General features: G+C 41.7%; 1 protein-coding gene across 1 annotated transcript; it reads right to left on the minus strand.

Annotated features, from left to right (window-relative positions):
* Window positions 1-1415: 1415 nt before the first annotated feature.
* gramd1c (GRAM domain containing 1c) lies at window positions 1416-14506 on the minus strand. Its single transcript, XM_063484024.1, has 17 exons — window positions 14414-14506; window positions 13997-14120; window positions 13388-13488; window positions 12886-12981; window positions 12713-12793; window positions 10798-10916; window positions 10556-10712; window positions 10244-10403; window positions 10007-10150; window positions 9786-9904; window positions 9533-9675; window positions 8244-8347; window positions 3865-4038; window positions 3314-3380; window positions 3058-3177; window positions 2580-2685; window positions 1416-2144 (listed from the first exon to the last, which is right to left on the minus strand). The coding sequence occupies exons 1-17, from the start codon at window positions 14504-14506 to the stop codon at window positions 2076-2078; spliced, it is 1977 nt and encodes a 658-aa protein (XP_063340094.1). The 3' UTR covers window positions 1416-2075.
* Between the last annotated feature and the right edge of the window lie 1931 nt (window positions 14507-16437).

The following is a 16437-nucleotide window of genomic DNA, read 5'->3' on the forward strand; positions in this document are numbered from 1 at the left end:
ATCAGATAAGCTGATGTTTTAACATTAATCTCAGTTCCTTCACGTGGACTCAAATTACAGCAAATACTAGGAATGACCCACCTATCTGAGCCTGAAATATTAGCTATCTGTGTACGTATCATATTGCATCATGGCTCATTGTAATATCAGAAATATATAACCAGAACAATGCACGCTGTCTGCTTTTTGAATACTTATTAAAGAGAAAAATTTAACATCAAATAATGCTTTTATTTGTATGTTTGTTTGGTGGAGTTCTATTTGTGCTTTTACATAAATGTTTTATATACTGATCTCTTTAGGCATGCCTCAGGAAAGCCATTGGGTATAAAACTCTGAATTCAAACATGCAAATGGAAACATTCAAGTAGTAATTCCTTTTTCCTATAACTTAATACTACAAATTAACTATTAATGATCATATAAGGATAACAGCAATCCTGCCATACGCAATAAATTAGTCTCCTTGCAGTTTAATCCCCGCTATCACTACTGTAAGTGAATACTACAGAGGAAATAGAATTTCCTTTGAGGATGAATTAGGTCAGGCTTGTGGTCAATAATTAAACGCTCTCGATCATATTATGTTTCGCCTGTGACAAAATAATGAAGACACATTTGGCTTCAGTCCCATTTAATCTTTTTCCAGCAGAGCATCTATGCAGCTCCTACCAACACAATCTGTTTTCTGTTTTTTGTTTGTTTGTTTTTTTAAAGAAAGAAAAGAAAGAAAAAAAGTCTAAATGGCAGTTCTGTCTGAGTTGAGTCAGATTCTTCCAAAGATAAATATCACTTTGTGCCAACACAGATCAGCCTTATACCAGGTTCCAAATCAATCACTGGTGAAACTGTTTGTTCCACTGGCACAACAAGAGAAAGCAGCAAACTTGGAAATTAAGCTCATTATTTACACTGAGACATCATTTAGAAAAATCGTCATTAAGAGTTTAAAATATAAACACTATTTATATTTAAAGGTTTCCAGGAAAAGTCAAAACTTCTGGCAAAAGTAAAATTTATTAAAATGATCAATGACAAGACATCGACAAGAATCAGTACCAAACACAGTCAAATTCAACGAAATTGATTTATACGTACAGGAAAATGAGAGTCTTCAAATTCAAGAATGACATGTGTAAACCTTAAGAATTAAAAAAATAAAATAAAATTAAAAAAAATAGGAAAAAAAAAGGTTGATAAAGAAATCATAGAACAAGCTTTCCTCTAGTGTTGACAGTGAGTTCACAGTACTGAGATAGTCCGAGCCGACACCTTCGCTGAAAGATCACCCTCATCAAAAGCATTTTAAACTACAAAAATCATACAGTTCTCTAAATTTGGATCCGTGCAGTGTGGGGGAGGAAAAAAAAAAAAAAAAAAAACACAAAAAAAAAAAAAAAAAACAAGAGGGAAAAAAGTACCCAAAAACCCTGATTATACCTGAACAGGTGATGAGGATCAGTTCTGGTCTGCTTCATTTAAAGTCCAGGAGAGAACCAGTGTAATCATTGAAATATCAGCAGGCCAGAATAACTGAAGTATACATGTACAAAATGAATCGAGACCACAAGTGTAGACGATCCTTCAAGTCTGAGTCACTGATTAGCGGGATTTATTGGGGAGAGGGGAGCGTAAGTCAGCCTTACTCATAAGACTTGTGCAAAAACGTAAATGTGTGCAAAAAGCTTAAATAATATTGACTCACATCCCAAAAATAAAACCAAACTAAAAGTATTCACAACAGTTCATGTGGCACAAGGCTCATTAAAATAACCATGGAACCTGCGGGAGCTGAGAGTAGTCCTCTGCAGAAATCTAAACCAGACTCTGGTGAAACATAATCCTCCTCCCAGCAGTCAGTCTGCAGTTTAGAAAACAAACAAACAACATCCTGGCACCTGATACCTCACCACAGGCTTCGGGATGCATAACCACGAAGAAAACATGGCATGTGCCTGGGGATGCCCACATGGCAACATCTATGGATAGCAGAGGTATCCTCCGAGACAGTTCAGTGCTTCAGTGTCGTTTTATCCACAGGGACAGGTGCTTTGTAGTCACCAGGCGTGGCTGCATCACTGCTGCGCTGCAGTGCGATTGGCTGTTGCAAAATTCTGTTGCAGCATCACCAGTGAGGTACGAAGCTGCAAGGAGAACACAAACAAGACTCACCAGCTGAACACCTGCGTTAAGCTTTGAGCTAACATAACAGACTGCCAGCCTGCAGTCAGGCTGAAAGACAACACTAAGAAACAGATAATTCCTTTCTTTCCTTACTCGTGCCAATGCCACGATGCTCTGCACTTTAATGCAAGCACATGCTTTGCAATTTAAAACAGACCCCATCACAACAAACTCATTGAACTATATAAATGTCAGCTGTTAAATGTGCAGTTCAGTCTTGTCACTCAGGATTTTGAGTACGTCACTGACAGGCAAAAAAAAAAAAAAAAAAAAAAAAAAAAAGGCCTTCGTAATATGCAAAAATGAGCAAATCAAACCAAAACAGAACAAATGTAAACAAAGGGAAAATATTTACATTTGGTTTTGTGATGAACTGGTCTTTAAAACAACCCTACCTGTTCTAAGAGGTTAATGGAGTCCTGAAGTACATTTTTTAGTAAGCGCAGCTCCTCTGGAGACCTCAACGCTGCTCCCAGTTTGGGTCCATACTCAGCGGCTAAGCTGTTAAATAACAAAAGGAGGAATTCATTCTCATATGTAAGGTATTTTTGCTACAGAAGAAACAGAGATGGAAACAAAGTGCAGAATGTGAAAGAAGGCCACTGATGTCACTTACATAACAACAAATTCACAGAAGCAGACAAGCAGACAGTTTCAACACTGAGTCATTAAAACAAGAGCTCTCTTGTGCTGTATGTGGGTTGCTTAAACAGCCAGACAAAACTGTGGAGGAAGACGAACCCCTTCCTCCCGTCCACCCACACTAAGACTTCTGCTTTCTGAGAGCTCGTGGCAACAGCTATTACAGGTACCATCTATGAACAGTCCTCGGTTATACGCAGGTCACAAAGAAGCAGTGGGAAGTCAACTGACCTGGCCTCGCTCCTCTCCCTCAGGCGATGCTTTGTAGTCAGATACATGCGCTGGGCCACATCCTCCATGGCCCACAGCTTAAAAAACAAGCCTAGATTCAGCATCGTCAGGATCAGCAGACTGTAAAAAAGGCAGAAGGTATTGAGTAATCTGACCAACAGAGCAGGCAGGCGGAAGTGGCTAAAACTTTTTTTTTAAGTCAAAACAAACCGCTCTCTGTGTGTGTGTGTGTGTGTGTGTGTGGTTGGCAACTTACACCACACTCATCCCAGCCACTATCGTTGTGACATTCCATCGATACGGACCTTTCATAACTACAGGGCCTGAAATACAGCAGCATACATCAACACAACAGTTTTTGACTAGCAGTCCTATGAGGATAATATTGCACTCACAGCACAACGCATTTGTCAAGACATTTCCTCTTAATGACAAGCAGTTTTTTGCTTGAGGTATAAAAGTTGCTGTTCTCTGGGCGTGTCAAAAGATTGTACCATAACTCTTCTTAAGATGACACAGTTATGACAGGTTTGAGTCTTTCCTATTCAAAGTGTACAGTACAAAGTGTATTAAATGTGTAAGCCCACATTAAGGATTACTTGAATCCAGTTTAGGCCATTTGTTTCAATAAAGATAAAAAATATAAAATCTCCCTTCTTTGACATATTTTAATAAAAAAAAAAAAAAAAAAAAATTTACAATGAAAATATCAACTTTAAGTGTTTAATTCTAAGCCAAGCACAGTTATAATGATCCCACCACCCCATTTTCATAAACTGTAGTTTCATTATTAAAAGGCGTCAGTACCCATGTTGCCTTCTCTGTGCTGCTCAGCGTCGTGCCTGTACTGCTTGTTGGGCTTTGAATGCTCTGCCAGAGTCCGGCTATAAGTCCGCCCCCTCCTCCTGCGAAGCCCACCCATCTTCCCCGCCTCTCCACCTCCTTGGTTCATCTCTGCTTCTTCCTCCAGCAGTTCTGCTTCTGTGTTGTGTAATCACAGGGCATAACCCAAAAAAAAAAAAAAAAAAAAAAAGGAAAAGAAACAGGTGGGTTAACTTAGCAAAAGCAAAAGTAATCAGGATGAATGGCCTAGCCCGTTTATGGTCATGCCAAAACATCTCAACACTGTATTTTCCCAAATGTTTTTTGGCAGATATGAGATGTGCGTATGTGTTATTTGTGGTCAGCAGAGGTTTTCTTATAGGAACGCCTTTCATGTATGCCATTTTCCCCCCAGTCTCCTTATTGTTAAATCATGAACTCTTAACCTTAACTGAAACGAGTGAGCCCTGCTGTTCTTTTACATGTTGTTACAGGTTCTTTTGTGACCTGGATGAGCTGTCGATTTAAGTCAGCGGTCCCCAATCCCCGGGCCAGTACCGGGCCGTGAGTCGCTTGATACTGGGCCGTGAGAGATTAGGCTCGGGTGTGAAATTTATGGGTTTCAGGATTTTAGCAGTTTTTAATTGTTTTTTTTTTTTGAAATAGTTTTTATCGTTAACTCTGTTTCCCTGGGTCTTTTTTCTCCGTGTGTTATAAATAAATCTTTTTTGGAACCAGTACTGGTCTTATTTTGTTGTATTTATCCGCGACACCTTAAAGGTCGGTCCGTGAAAATATTGTCGGACATAAACCGCTCTGTGGTGCAAAAAACGTTGGAGGCCGCTGATTTAAGTCATCTAATTAACTTTGGTAGGCCAGCCCCTCCTGGGAAGGGTCACCACTGGTCCAAGTTTTCTCTATTAGTGGGTAAGGGTGGTTCACTGGAGTCCCAAGGCCTTAGAAATGCCTTTATAATCGTTTCCAGACTGATAGATGTCTGCGACTTTGTTTCTCATCCGTTTCTTTAGATGGTGCCATGATGTGTTCTACTACTGACAGACAGGGGTGTGTAGACTTTATATTTATTGCATTAACAACAAACAACCCCCTTGTAAATGTACACAAGAGATGAAGACTTTATGCTTTCAAGCTTTAACACTAGAAGTCCCAGGCTTTTCTAACCCTCTGTCAGCCAAGTGGAAGCTAACTTGGCTAGTCTGTTAGCATCAATTCATATGTAAATTGGGTCGTTACCTGAGAATTGTGGAGGGGAGTGGGGGTGTGTGAATGATTGCGGATTTCTAACTGCAAACTGCCTCTTTGTTTGTGTGTGGGGAGGGGGAACTGCTAAAAGCTGTGAACTTCATTTTGTGTTCGTCTTGATGCATTCTCAATCATCCAGGAAAATAAATCTCCAAAAGATTTATTGATAAAAACAGTACAAAAAAACCAAAAAATATTTCTACAAAAACAACCGTTTGTACACATATTTACAACTAACAATAAAAAGTGAGTGAGTACATTTCAATCACTCACAATCCTGGCACTGCCATGGTATCTGTAGTCTGCATTTACCACATGTGTATCTGTAGCAGTGAACACATCGCACAGTGGCATGATTGTTCTTGCATTTGTGTTTGACCTGACACGTGGCTCTTTTTCCAGGGCTAGGTGTGGAGGGTTGTGTCCGAAGCAACTGTTCTTTTCTTGCCTTCTTCCCAGCCATATGAGAGTTAGCCAACTCTCTTGCAAACTCCACCAGGAAGTCCACCCGTCTTTCCTGCATCCCGGTGCATGCTTGATACAGCACATGTGCATTCAGTGCTGCCATGTCAATCATGTTATAGGACCGTGTACTCCCGCACCATCTGGTCCATCACATCCACGCCATACTTTGTGGTGTTGTAAAGGGTGACAGTGTTTGGCTTCCTTTTGGTGGTGTTATCAGTCTGAACCACGCTGTGCATGCTGCTAAGAATATAGACTGTCTTCTTCCGTTTGGCCGCATACGCCGTCAGCGTGGCAGCAGAGGTTGAAAACACCTAAGAAATAAGATAAATTGTTATTTCCATAGCACTTTTACACACAATGAAACACATAAACATAGAACCACAAAAGACCTGCAGCCTACCTGAGTGGTGAATTCATTGCGATTTGTGTATCTAGCGGATTGAGGAATTTCCCGGCGAATCTTGTTGACTGTGCCGAGGATGGTGGTTTTCCGTCTAAGAAGTTTTTGCGCAAGTGAAAGCGATGTGAAGAAATTGTCCGTGGTAACATTTCTGCCCTTGTCTAGGAATGGTTCCATCAGCCTCATCACTACATTTTCAGACAGTCTCTCCCCACTGGGACGATTGGGGTCCTTGCCAAGATATAGGAGGACATTGCAAATGTACTTGGATTTTAGGTCGCAGGCCACCCAAAACTTGATCCCAAACTTGTCAGGTTTACTTGCAATATACTGCAGGAAACAGCACCGAGTCTTTGATCTTGATCTTGATCAAAGATCTTGATCTTGCGGGGGGTTACTAGGGTTCCATCACTACGTGACTGCTGGTCAGCAAACCTGGGAAACCCACAGATCATTGGAACTATGCCGCGTAACCGCTTCCAAGACATCATGCAACACCTACGCTTTGATGACAGGTCCACCCGCAGTGATCGAGCAAATACTGATAAGTTCGCTGCAGTTTCCAGTGTGTGGGGATCATTTGTCACCAACTGCATCACGTGCTACAACCCTGGTCTACATATCACCGTTGATGAACAGCTCTTCCCATCAAAGACTCGGTGCTGTTTCCTGCAGTATATTGCAAGTAAACCTGACAGGTTTGGGATCAAGTTTTGGGTGGCCTGCGACCTAAAATCCAAGTACATTTGCAATGTCCTCCTATATCTTGGCAAGGACCCCAATCGTCCCAGTGGGGAGAGACTGTCTGAAAATGTAGTGATGAGGCTGATGGAACCATTCCTAGACAAGGGCAGAAATGTTACCACGGACAATTTCTTCACATCGCTTTCACTTGCGCAAAAACTTCTTAGACGGAAAACCACCATCCTCGGCACAGTCAACAAGATTCGCCGGGAAATTCCTCAATCCGCTAGATACACAAATCGCAATGAATTCACCACTCAGGTAGGCTGCAGGTCTTTTGTGGTTCTATGTTTATGTGTTTCATTGTGTGTAAAAGTGCTATGGAAATAACAATTTATCTCATTTCTTAGGTATTTTCAACCACTGCTGCCACGCTGACGGTGTATGCGGCCAAACGGAAGAAGACAGTCTATATTCTTAGCAGCATGCACAGCGTGGTTCAGACTGATAACACCACCAAAAGGAAGCCAAACACTGTCACCCTTTACAACACCACAAAGTGTGGCGTGGATGTGATGGACCAGATGGTGCGGGAGTACACGGTTCGCAGAGGAACACGGCGCTGGCCAGTTGCCGTGTTCTATAACATGATTGACATGGCAGCACTGAATGCACATGTGCTGTATCAAGCATGCAACGGGATGCAGGAAAGACGGGTGGACTTCCTGGTGGAGTTTGCAAGAGAGTTGGCTAACTCTCATATGGCTGGGAAGAAGGCAAGAAAAGAACAGTTGCTTCGGACACAACCCTCCACACCTAGCCCTGGAAAAAGAGCCACGTGTCAGGTCAAACACAAATGCAAGAACAATCATGCCACTGTGCGATGTGTTCACTACTACAGATACACATGTGGTAAATGCAGACTACAGATACCATGGCAGTGCCAGGATTGTGAGTGATTGCTGAAAATGTTGAAATGTACTCACTCACTTTTTATTGTTATTTGTAAATATGTGTTCAAATGGTTGTTTTTTATTTTTGTTTTTTTGTACTGTTTTATCAATAAATCTCAGCAACAAAGGAAATACACCCATGTGTGTTGATTTCTCCCTAAGGCAAACTGAAACACAAGTTTCCTTGTGGCTCAGGAAACTAACCACTCCAAGTGGTTCAGCATGGCCCCACCTTATTTACATAACAAAAGCAGCTGTTCACAGGTGATTAGGGATATTAGCTAAAAGCCTACCAGCCATTTGGCTCGACGGTGGGTTTTATAGGTAGAAAAGCCAAATGGCTCTTCTCTGGGACTTCTAATGTTAATGGTCTTAAAACAACTGATAAGTGTAACTTTATTCTGGCCATATGGCCTGCCCCCGCTTCTCCACTTGTAGATGCAGCAGTAATATGATTCACTGCTGCAGAGGCTGGTGCGTGTTGGAGCCTTCGTTCATATCAGATCAGAGATAAAAGAAAATCACAGGCTGAAGAAAGGAGACAGGCAAGTTCCCTCTTCTCCCTCCACAGCGTGGAGATGAGGCCGTCTACTCACCCAGATGCCGGAAATTCTCTTCTATGCCGCTCCAGGAGTTTTTGGTAATAAAGGACTTCACGAGGCCCCATGGCTGCTTCTTGTACTTTACATCGGTATACACCCTGATAACGTGACAGAGTAAAATCCAGTTAAGGAGAAGAAAAGTGAAAGTCAGACTCATTGATAACATGGTTAACTACACTAATAACGTGTGATGAAGATATACTTTGCATCAAATTAAACAAAGCCTCTGCATTAGCCTTCATTAGCCTTGCTTGCTCGACCCAGTGCCCAAATCAGCAACCAGTATTTAGACAAACCTGTGAAATACTGGGAGATCTTTGGATGGCACAATACACGCCATGTTTGGAGTTCAAAAGGCACTCCATATCACCCCAAAACTAGCAGTGAAGTTTGGAAGTGGGAACATCATGGTGTGGGGCTGTTTTTCAGCATATGGCACTGGCACGCTTCATATAATTAAAAGGAAGGATGAATGGAAAAATGTGCAGAGACAAAAATCTGCTGCCATCTAGCAGGATGATGATGATGATGAAATGAGACAGATCCCAAACACACTGCCAGGGAAACTAGGTTGGTTTCAGAGAAAGAAAATAAAGCTGCTAGAATGGCCCGGCCAATCACCTGACCTGAATTCAATTGAAAAATCTACGGAAAGGACTAGAGGTCAGAGTTCATAGATGAGGCCAACACAACCTCCAGGATTTGAAGACTGTAGAAGAATGGGCCAAAAATCACACTTGAGCAACTTGCTAAGGAGTCACAAAATCACATCTTAGCAAGTTGCTAATGTAATGCGGGCTTAACACAGAGAGACATGACCTTTAATGCTCACATCCACAGTTAACCACCAGTTAACACCATTAATGTTCTGGGACTGTGGGACGAAACTGAAGAATCCAGACCCCTGTGAGGTGACCATCCCAACTACCGCACTACTCCATGCCTAAATGTAAAATGGTTATGTGCAAACAACACTGGTTCATCCACTGAGTTAGCCCAGCCCCCCCAAGGCTTGAAGAAATTATAGGTCTTTGTTAAGTGACTTAAAAATGCGATCAGGTAGAGTATCAAGTCTGTAGAGTTACTAACTCATAATATAAAGACATGAAAGGTGGGTGAAGGTTTTTACATGGCGCAGTATCTAATTAGGATATAACTGTGCGTTTACCGCTTAATAAATGTTAAAATTGCTAGTTTTTGTACAGTTTAATATGAAGTACACCTAGCTTTGTCTAAGTGTAGTGCCAAATAAACCGGACCCAGGAAAAAAGTTGACACTTTACCTTAGTCGACATTTCCTTTTAGAGTTACTCATGATGTAGTAGAGGGTTTGAGTGTAGAAGTAGTCATGATAGGGAACGTCATGTGTGTACACCTCCGAGTTTATGAGGTAATATTGACCATCCCTGGATTCTTTGTACAGCGTCTGACAGATAATAAAGTACAAATAAGCAGCCAGGCGTAGTTCAAACAACATTAACATATAAATTAATCAATTTGAGCTCGGAAGCATCATTCACGCTGATGTAAACACACCTGGCACTCTGTAGCAGTGGAGAACTTCCCAATCAGAGGGTTGTTGATGGTTATTGTGTAGTTCAGACTCCGCTTCATGTTACCAGAAGAGTCTTTTTGCCAGGCAGTAGAGGTGATATCTGAGAACACAAAAGGCAACCTTGAATACTGTGCACACAAGAGCTTTTATTTGCTAGATCTGAATGAAAACATTTTTTTTTTCTTTTTTTAAAGGGCCTTACTGGTTATCTTCCGGGCATCCATAAACCTGCGCATGAAGCTGGAGTCGGTGAAGAGAATTTCAAACATATGTTTTGCACTGATGTGGAAAACCCGGTTCAAATACTGTCGACCGGACACCTGAGACAGACCAACGCGGTCCTCCACTGAGGAGAGAAGAGAGGAAGAAAGATATGAAACCACAAAAACAAAACCACATGTTTTAAGCACGCACCAGGCCCTGAGCTGCATCTTGTCACCTTCTTCTTCACTTTCCGAGCCGCTTTCCTCAGACACGCCGTTCTCGTTGGCATTAAGGTCAAGAGAAAGCGAGGAGCGCTTGGAGACGCGCTCCGGGACGAGGCGGTCCAGTTGGGGAGCCGGACTGCGCCTTTGGGATGGGGTGTTACGAAAGTCCTCCTGCAAGAAGACGTTTTTTGTGTTTTTGTTTTCCTTTGAGGTCTGTTATAATAATTAGATCTGAGGTGCAATTATGGCTAGTTTTGTCATAATTTTTCCAAAAATAAGATGGATATACAGTTGCAGTATTAAAAGCATGATTGCTTAAATACCAAGTTGGGCGAGTTCTGTGAGCCAATAGGGGAAGGCATTTCTTCCCCTTGAGGTGTGGAGGTCTCCAAGGGTCCATTTTCCACTTCAGGGATGCGGAGGAAAGGGGGCCGCTCTAGTCTCCCTGGACCGTCATCTCCGCCAGGCCTCGCTGTCAGGCTGCAAGCAAACAAATGGGCGACATCAGATTCTAAACATGTCATGCGGTGCGTGTGGCTGGAGATGGAGGTGCAGGTGCGTTTACCTGGCCTGCATGTTTGATTCTGCTATTATCGGTGAGCTATCCATCTCTTCATAGCTTAAGCCAAGATCAAAACCATAATGCTGTCTAACCGTCTGCCATAACTCGTGGCTGGTCAGAGACTGAAAGAGATGGGAAAAGGCAAGTCAACCATGACGTTTTGCTTGAAATGAATGATACGTGAGGTCTTTACCTAGGAGACAAGCACACAGACACACAAAGGAAGAAAAGAAAAAAAACTCCCAAACTGATCAAGCAAACCTGGAAACACTGCTGTATTATCACCATGAGCAACAAACCGGCTGACCTTATTATCTCTCTGACCTGCATAGATACTCATCTTACACTTTGGCATTAACCCTTCCCTTAGCAGACTAAGGTTCAAAAGCAGACTACAGGAACAAGCTTCCATACAGTGTTAATAAGCGGGACCTTCAGTTTTTAGACACAAAACAGTGTTACACAAACAAGATCTTCACTTCGAAATAGATGAACGAGATTATTGTAGACCCGTTTATTCCCACTGGAAATTTACGCGTTTTTGTCGAATGAGAACGAATTATTGTTTCACGTAAAACCCACAAAAACGTTTGAGATCCGTACACGCAGGTTTTACTTACGCGTTAAGGGACAACAATCCCACAGCTGTGAGCGTTAACTGGCTCCCAGGCAGTGATCAGTGACCTGGACTCACCGCGCACTCACATTCAGGAAGTAGACAACTCAAGCGAGTCCAAGACGCGCCGCCCAGATTTGCTCCAGTGAAAAAAGGTAAATAGAAAGCTTTTTGTACCTCCCGAAATTCCCGTTCTCTTATTCGTGAAACAGCCACAGGAAGCTTCTTTATTTTTGTTAGAGTAAACCCTCTGACAGTTTCAACTTCAACACCAGCGAAGCGTCAAGTGCGACTGGAGGCCAGTCGTCAATGCAAATCAGCCGTCCTGGCCACACCTGCAGAGGTCAATGAACTTTTATATTCAGGTGTTTGCGCTGCAGATCCCAGGAGACCCACACCCACGAGAAGAGGCTGCCATAGTGCCAAGGCAGAGGCTAAAGACCGATGACGGGATAGTCCAAAGTTCAGCGATTAACAAATTAATCAGTGCCGATACCAAAGCGACTTGAATGGTTCTCATCTTAAACCCTATGATAACCATGCTGGTTATTTTAGTCTCAATACCCAAAACAAAGCTACTGCCTTAACCTGAGTGGAATTTTCCGCATTCATCTCACATTTGAATTCATTTGATCACTTTCAGGAAAAGGAAAAAAAAATAGATATGACGACAATAGTTTCAATTAAAACAAACAAAAAAAAAAAAAAAACAAACAAAAACGTTATGGCTATGTATAAAATCTAAATTTAAAAAAAGAAAAAGTTGGGGATTAAATGCTGTACAAATCACTTAAAGCTTAAATTAAAGAAAAATAGTATTAAAAACAAAACGTTTAATTTTGAATATGAATCTTGTTTACCTTTACTACACAGGAACACAGGAAGTGGGTAAAAGGTGAAAGCTGACTTCCAGTGGGTTTATTTTAAAAGTACATCCCTCATTTACATGTAGGTTAATACATGTAAATGTAAATAAAATAAAACCCTTGTGTCTGCTAGACTCGTGAACAAACACCGGTGCTGTGTGCAGATGGTTAACCCTACACGCAATAACTAAACAAGACTGATTACCTCAAAGGAAGACCGTTTGTGGCTGTGGAGCATGATATGTACTCTGAACTGATTAGATAAATGCTGCATAAAGTCACAGGACCACTGGTGGTTTTGGAGGAGTTGCGCACAGCAGTGCTTTTGGAAATGAGTATAAAACATGAACTAGTGTTGGACATAGACATGAGTACTGTACCGATTGGGACAATGCGCTGTTGCAGGTAACAACAGGTGGTCGAAGCAGGGCCTTACCTTACCCATCAGCGTGTTTTGCCACATGCGAAAAACTTCCCGGTAGCTTTTCTCTCTTGCGGAGAAGGAAGTGAAGAAGAACTGCGAGTGAAAATACAAAGAGAGATACCGAATATAAGCAAATGTGTGTTTTTCATATGTTAAACCAGCTCTGAATGATTGCCGTTTGGTACCTTGTCTGTACTTGTGCAGATCTGGATGGCATTGGGAATGAGTCGAGCAGTTTTCTCTCTCGTCACAGTTGTGATGTTTTTAAGTGTCAGAGCAATCTATTTAAAACATAATAATAACAGTGAAAGGTTAATGTGCATGCTTGAAGAACAAATATCAGTGTCATCTGTTCACCAATGCAAATATCTAATCAGCCAATCACATAGCAGCAACAGTAGATTTAAGCATGTAGACATAGTCAAGACAATCTGCTGAAATTCCAGTCAGGTGAGTGGGGAAGAAAGGTGATACAAGTGACTTTGGTTGTTTATTCCAGATGGACTGGTCACAGTCTCAGAAACTGCTTATCTGCTGGGATTTTCTCCACATATCTATCATCAGTGAGTTTAACCTCTTGGGTACAGTGACACTGAGAGGTCAAACACACTGCAACTTAAGAAAACACCAGCAAATAGTTTACACCGTCCTCCTGCTGCTCTCCATCCTTCTCTTCAGTATTATTACCTTTGTTCCACGAAACACATTGCTGTAGAAACAGACCCAGTTCACTGAGAGGTAAATGCGTCCCTGTAGAAGTATATCCCGCTGGAGGGCACATGGATAATCTGAGGAAAAACACAAGAGCGCTGAAGCAGACACACCACCCATATAAATAAATGTCTCTGAACTGTGTTTGCCTTTTTAGGTTTCAACTGCATTTGGAATAAAGATGAGCATTTTCACAGAGAAACTTTTTTTGTGACCAGATCTCTTTTTATCATTTAAAATATTGAACTTAAAAAAACAAAAACAAAAAAAAAACAACAACAAACAAACAAAAAAATGTGTGCTGAAATGCAGTGCTCATTAAATTGTTACAGCTGTGGGTTTCTGGCTGTTGCTAAAAGCTCGAGAAATGATCATTGTTTATGTGACTTAAGGTTCCTGAGCAGCTCCAACATAATAAATGATGTGCACTGTTTACAGAAATTAAATGATGCAAAGATGCCCATAGAGAATTGAATGTCATGACACAAATAAAATAAATATTATGATGCATTTGGATATAAAGAATGGAACTGATGGACACAATGGAATTAAAAAGACCCAACAATGGCAGCCTTTTCAACTCACCCACTAGGAGTCTCTCTGTTTCAGGCAGCTCTTTGAACAGCTTCTTAAACTCCTCGAGCCTCTGTTTGTAGGTTGGCACAGGAGGCTGAGGTGCCGCGAGGCACTGTGTCTGAACGTCAGAGCTCTGACAGAGGAACAGTTCACATTAATGACACGAGGACTTTAATGCAGAGCAAGAATTTGTGAAAGAAACAATAAAACGTTGAGATCTGTAAAACCAAGATTATCATGTAAAATAAAGAACATCTCCAGATGATGAGCAGATTTATGAGCCTCAGAGAGAAAACAGCAATCACACCTTTGTGCTGGGAGGAAACATGGCCTCCCACAAGGGGGCAGTGAAAGATTTTGCATTTCACAGTTTGTGGCACTGATGAGAGCAGCAGCAGCTTTATGTTAGTTGTATTTTTTCCTTACATCTTCATCTGAGCTCCACCTCAGGTCCGGCAGTGAGGTATCATCTGTGATGTCATCACTGCCCACTCCTGACCGGTTGGATACCTGGTCCATCTGCTCTGCTGCGCTGCTTAGAAGCAAAAGTGCATCGATATATGTGGGTTTATACATTTGGCTATGCTGTAATGTGCTATGTTTAAACCATTCGTGCTTTAGCGTTATCGCTTTAAACTTTGATTAGCGGGTGTTAGGACGAGGCGGAAAGCTCTTTTTGGAGGGTTGAACTTTAATAGCCTGCAAAATGTCAACAAACATCAGGTCCGCTGGGGAGGTCATTATCGTCTCAACGGAACTGGTTTGACTAGAGAGCTTAGTGAGGATGTGCAGGCATGCCACTGAACAGAAACCTGCACGATCTCGTGGTAAACTGGAAAGCTTACCACGAGCTTACCTTCGGTAAAAGGGCAGGTTTTGTGGCCACAAGTTAAAAGTTGACAGCAGAAAAAAGTCAGCACTTTAAAGCAGCCTCCCTCTTTTCCCTTTCGCCGAGATAGAGATGAGAGATGGGAGCTATCAGCTGATGTGCAGCCAAGTCAAACAGCTCAAGTTGATAAAAGACTATCAAAGATCAGATACTCTGTTATCAAGCTTATATTTATATCTCCACGTGCTCTCTAATGAGCGCACTTACCTGTCACGTAGTGGACCCAGGATTTCTGCTATGTGTGACCGAGGTTAAAATAAATAAATAAATAAAAACGCAGCTGTTTGTCCCACACAACTCCGAGGCTCTCCCGAGTTTAAAGTGCTCTTGGCACGCCTTGCTGCAGGTGCATCTTATCCGGCCCGGGGAGCATTCCTTAAGGGAGTTGTCATCTCATTGGTGGTGACACTCATTGGACTTCACTCAATTACTTAAATCTTCAAAAAGGCCCCACCCTCCTTTTATTTTAGTAATCCTCCAGATGAAAGGTTGATTTCAATTATAGCCATTTGACTGAGTAGCGCATTGTGATTTTTTTTTTTTAAGTATTTCAGTTTCTTTAGGGGAATGGTAGAGCCACCAGCCACTTCATTAGGTATACCTGTTTACTGTTCCTCAGCCAATCACAAGGCAGCAGCGTAATACATTTACGCATGTAGACATGCCCAGGATGACCTACTGAAGCTCTGAGTATCAGAATAGAGAAGAAAGGTTATTTACGTGACTGTGAACGTGGCAGTCCGTTTGGTCTGAGTATTTCAGAAACTGCCGATTTTCCAGCACAACTCTCTCTAGTTTACAGAAAATATTTTAAAAAGAGAAAATATCCAAGTAAAAATGTTTTGTTAATGCCAAAGGCAAGAAGAAAATGGCCAGACTGCTTTGAGGTGACAGACAGGTGACCATAACTTTACAAAACCACTGTTACACTCAAGGTTTGCAGAAGAACATCTCTAAGCACACACAGGTGAAACCTTGAAGCAGATGGGTACAGCAGCAGAAGACCACACATGGTGCAGGTCTTGTCAGCTGAGAGCAGGAAACTGAAGCTACAATTTACATTTTCACCAAAATTGGATGATAGAAGACTGAAAAAAATGTTTCCTTGTCTGATGAGTCTTGATTTGCGCTGCGACATTTGGATGGTAAGATCAGACTTGAGCATAAACAGCATGAAAGGATGTATCCCATCATGCCTTGGCTCAATCATTCAGGGTGCTGCTGTTGGTGTAATAGTGTGGGGGCTATTTTCTTGGCACACTTTTGGCCCCTTAGTATCAACTGAGCATGATTTAAGACAACAGCCCACCCGAGTATCATTGCTGACCGTGTCCATCCCATTATGACCAGTGTACCCATCTTCTTATTGCTGCTTCCAGCAGGATAACACACCATGTCTCAAAGCTGAAATCATTACAAAATGCTACCTTGAACTTGACAATGAACTCACTTTATACTTTTTTGACTTTGAGGTACAAATTATGCTACTTATTTAAACTATTTTTATTATGTTGTGTTTAACTTGATATTTAACTGCTAGATTTACCTGAGACTAAGACTA

Source organism: Pelmatolapia mariae, linkage group LG9 (genome assembly GCF_036321145.2).
Source record: "Pelmatolapia mariae isolate MD_Pm_ZW linkage group LG9, Pm_UMD_F_2, whole genome shotgun sequence".
NCBI lineage: Eukaryota > Metazoa > Chordata > Actinopteri > Cichliformes > Cichlidae > Pelmatolapia > Pelmatolapia mariae.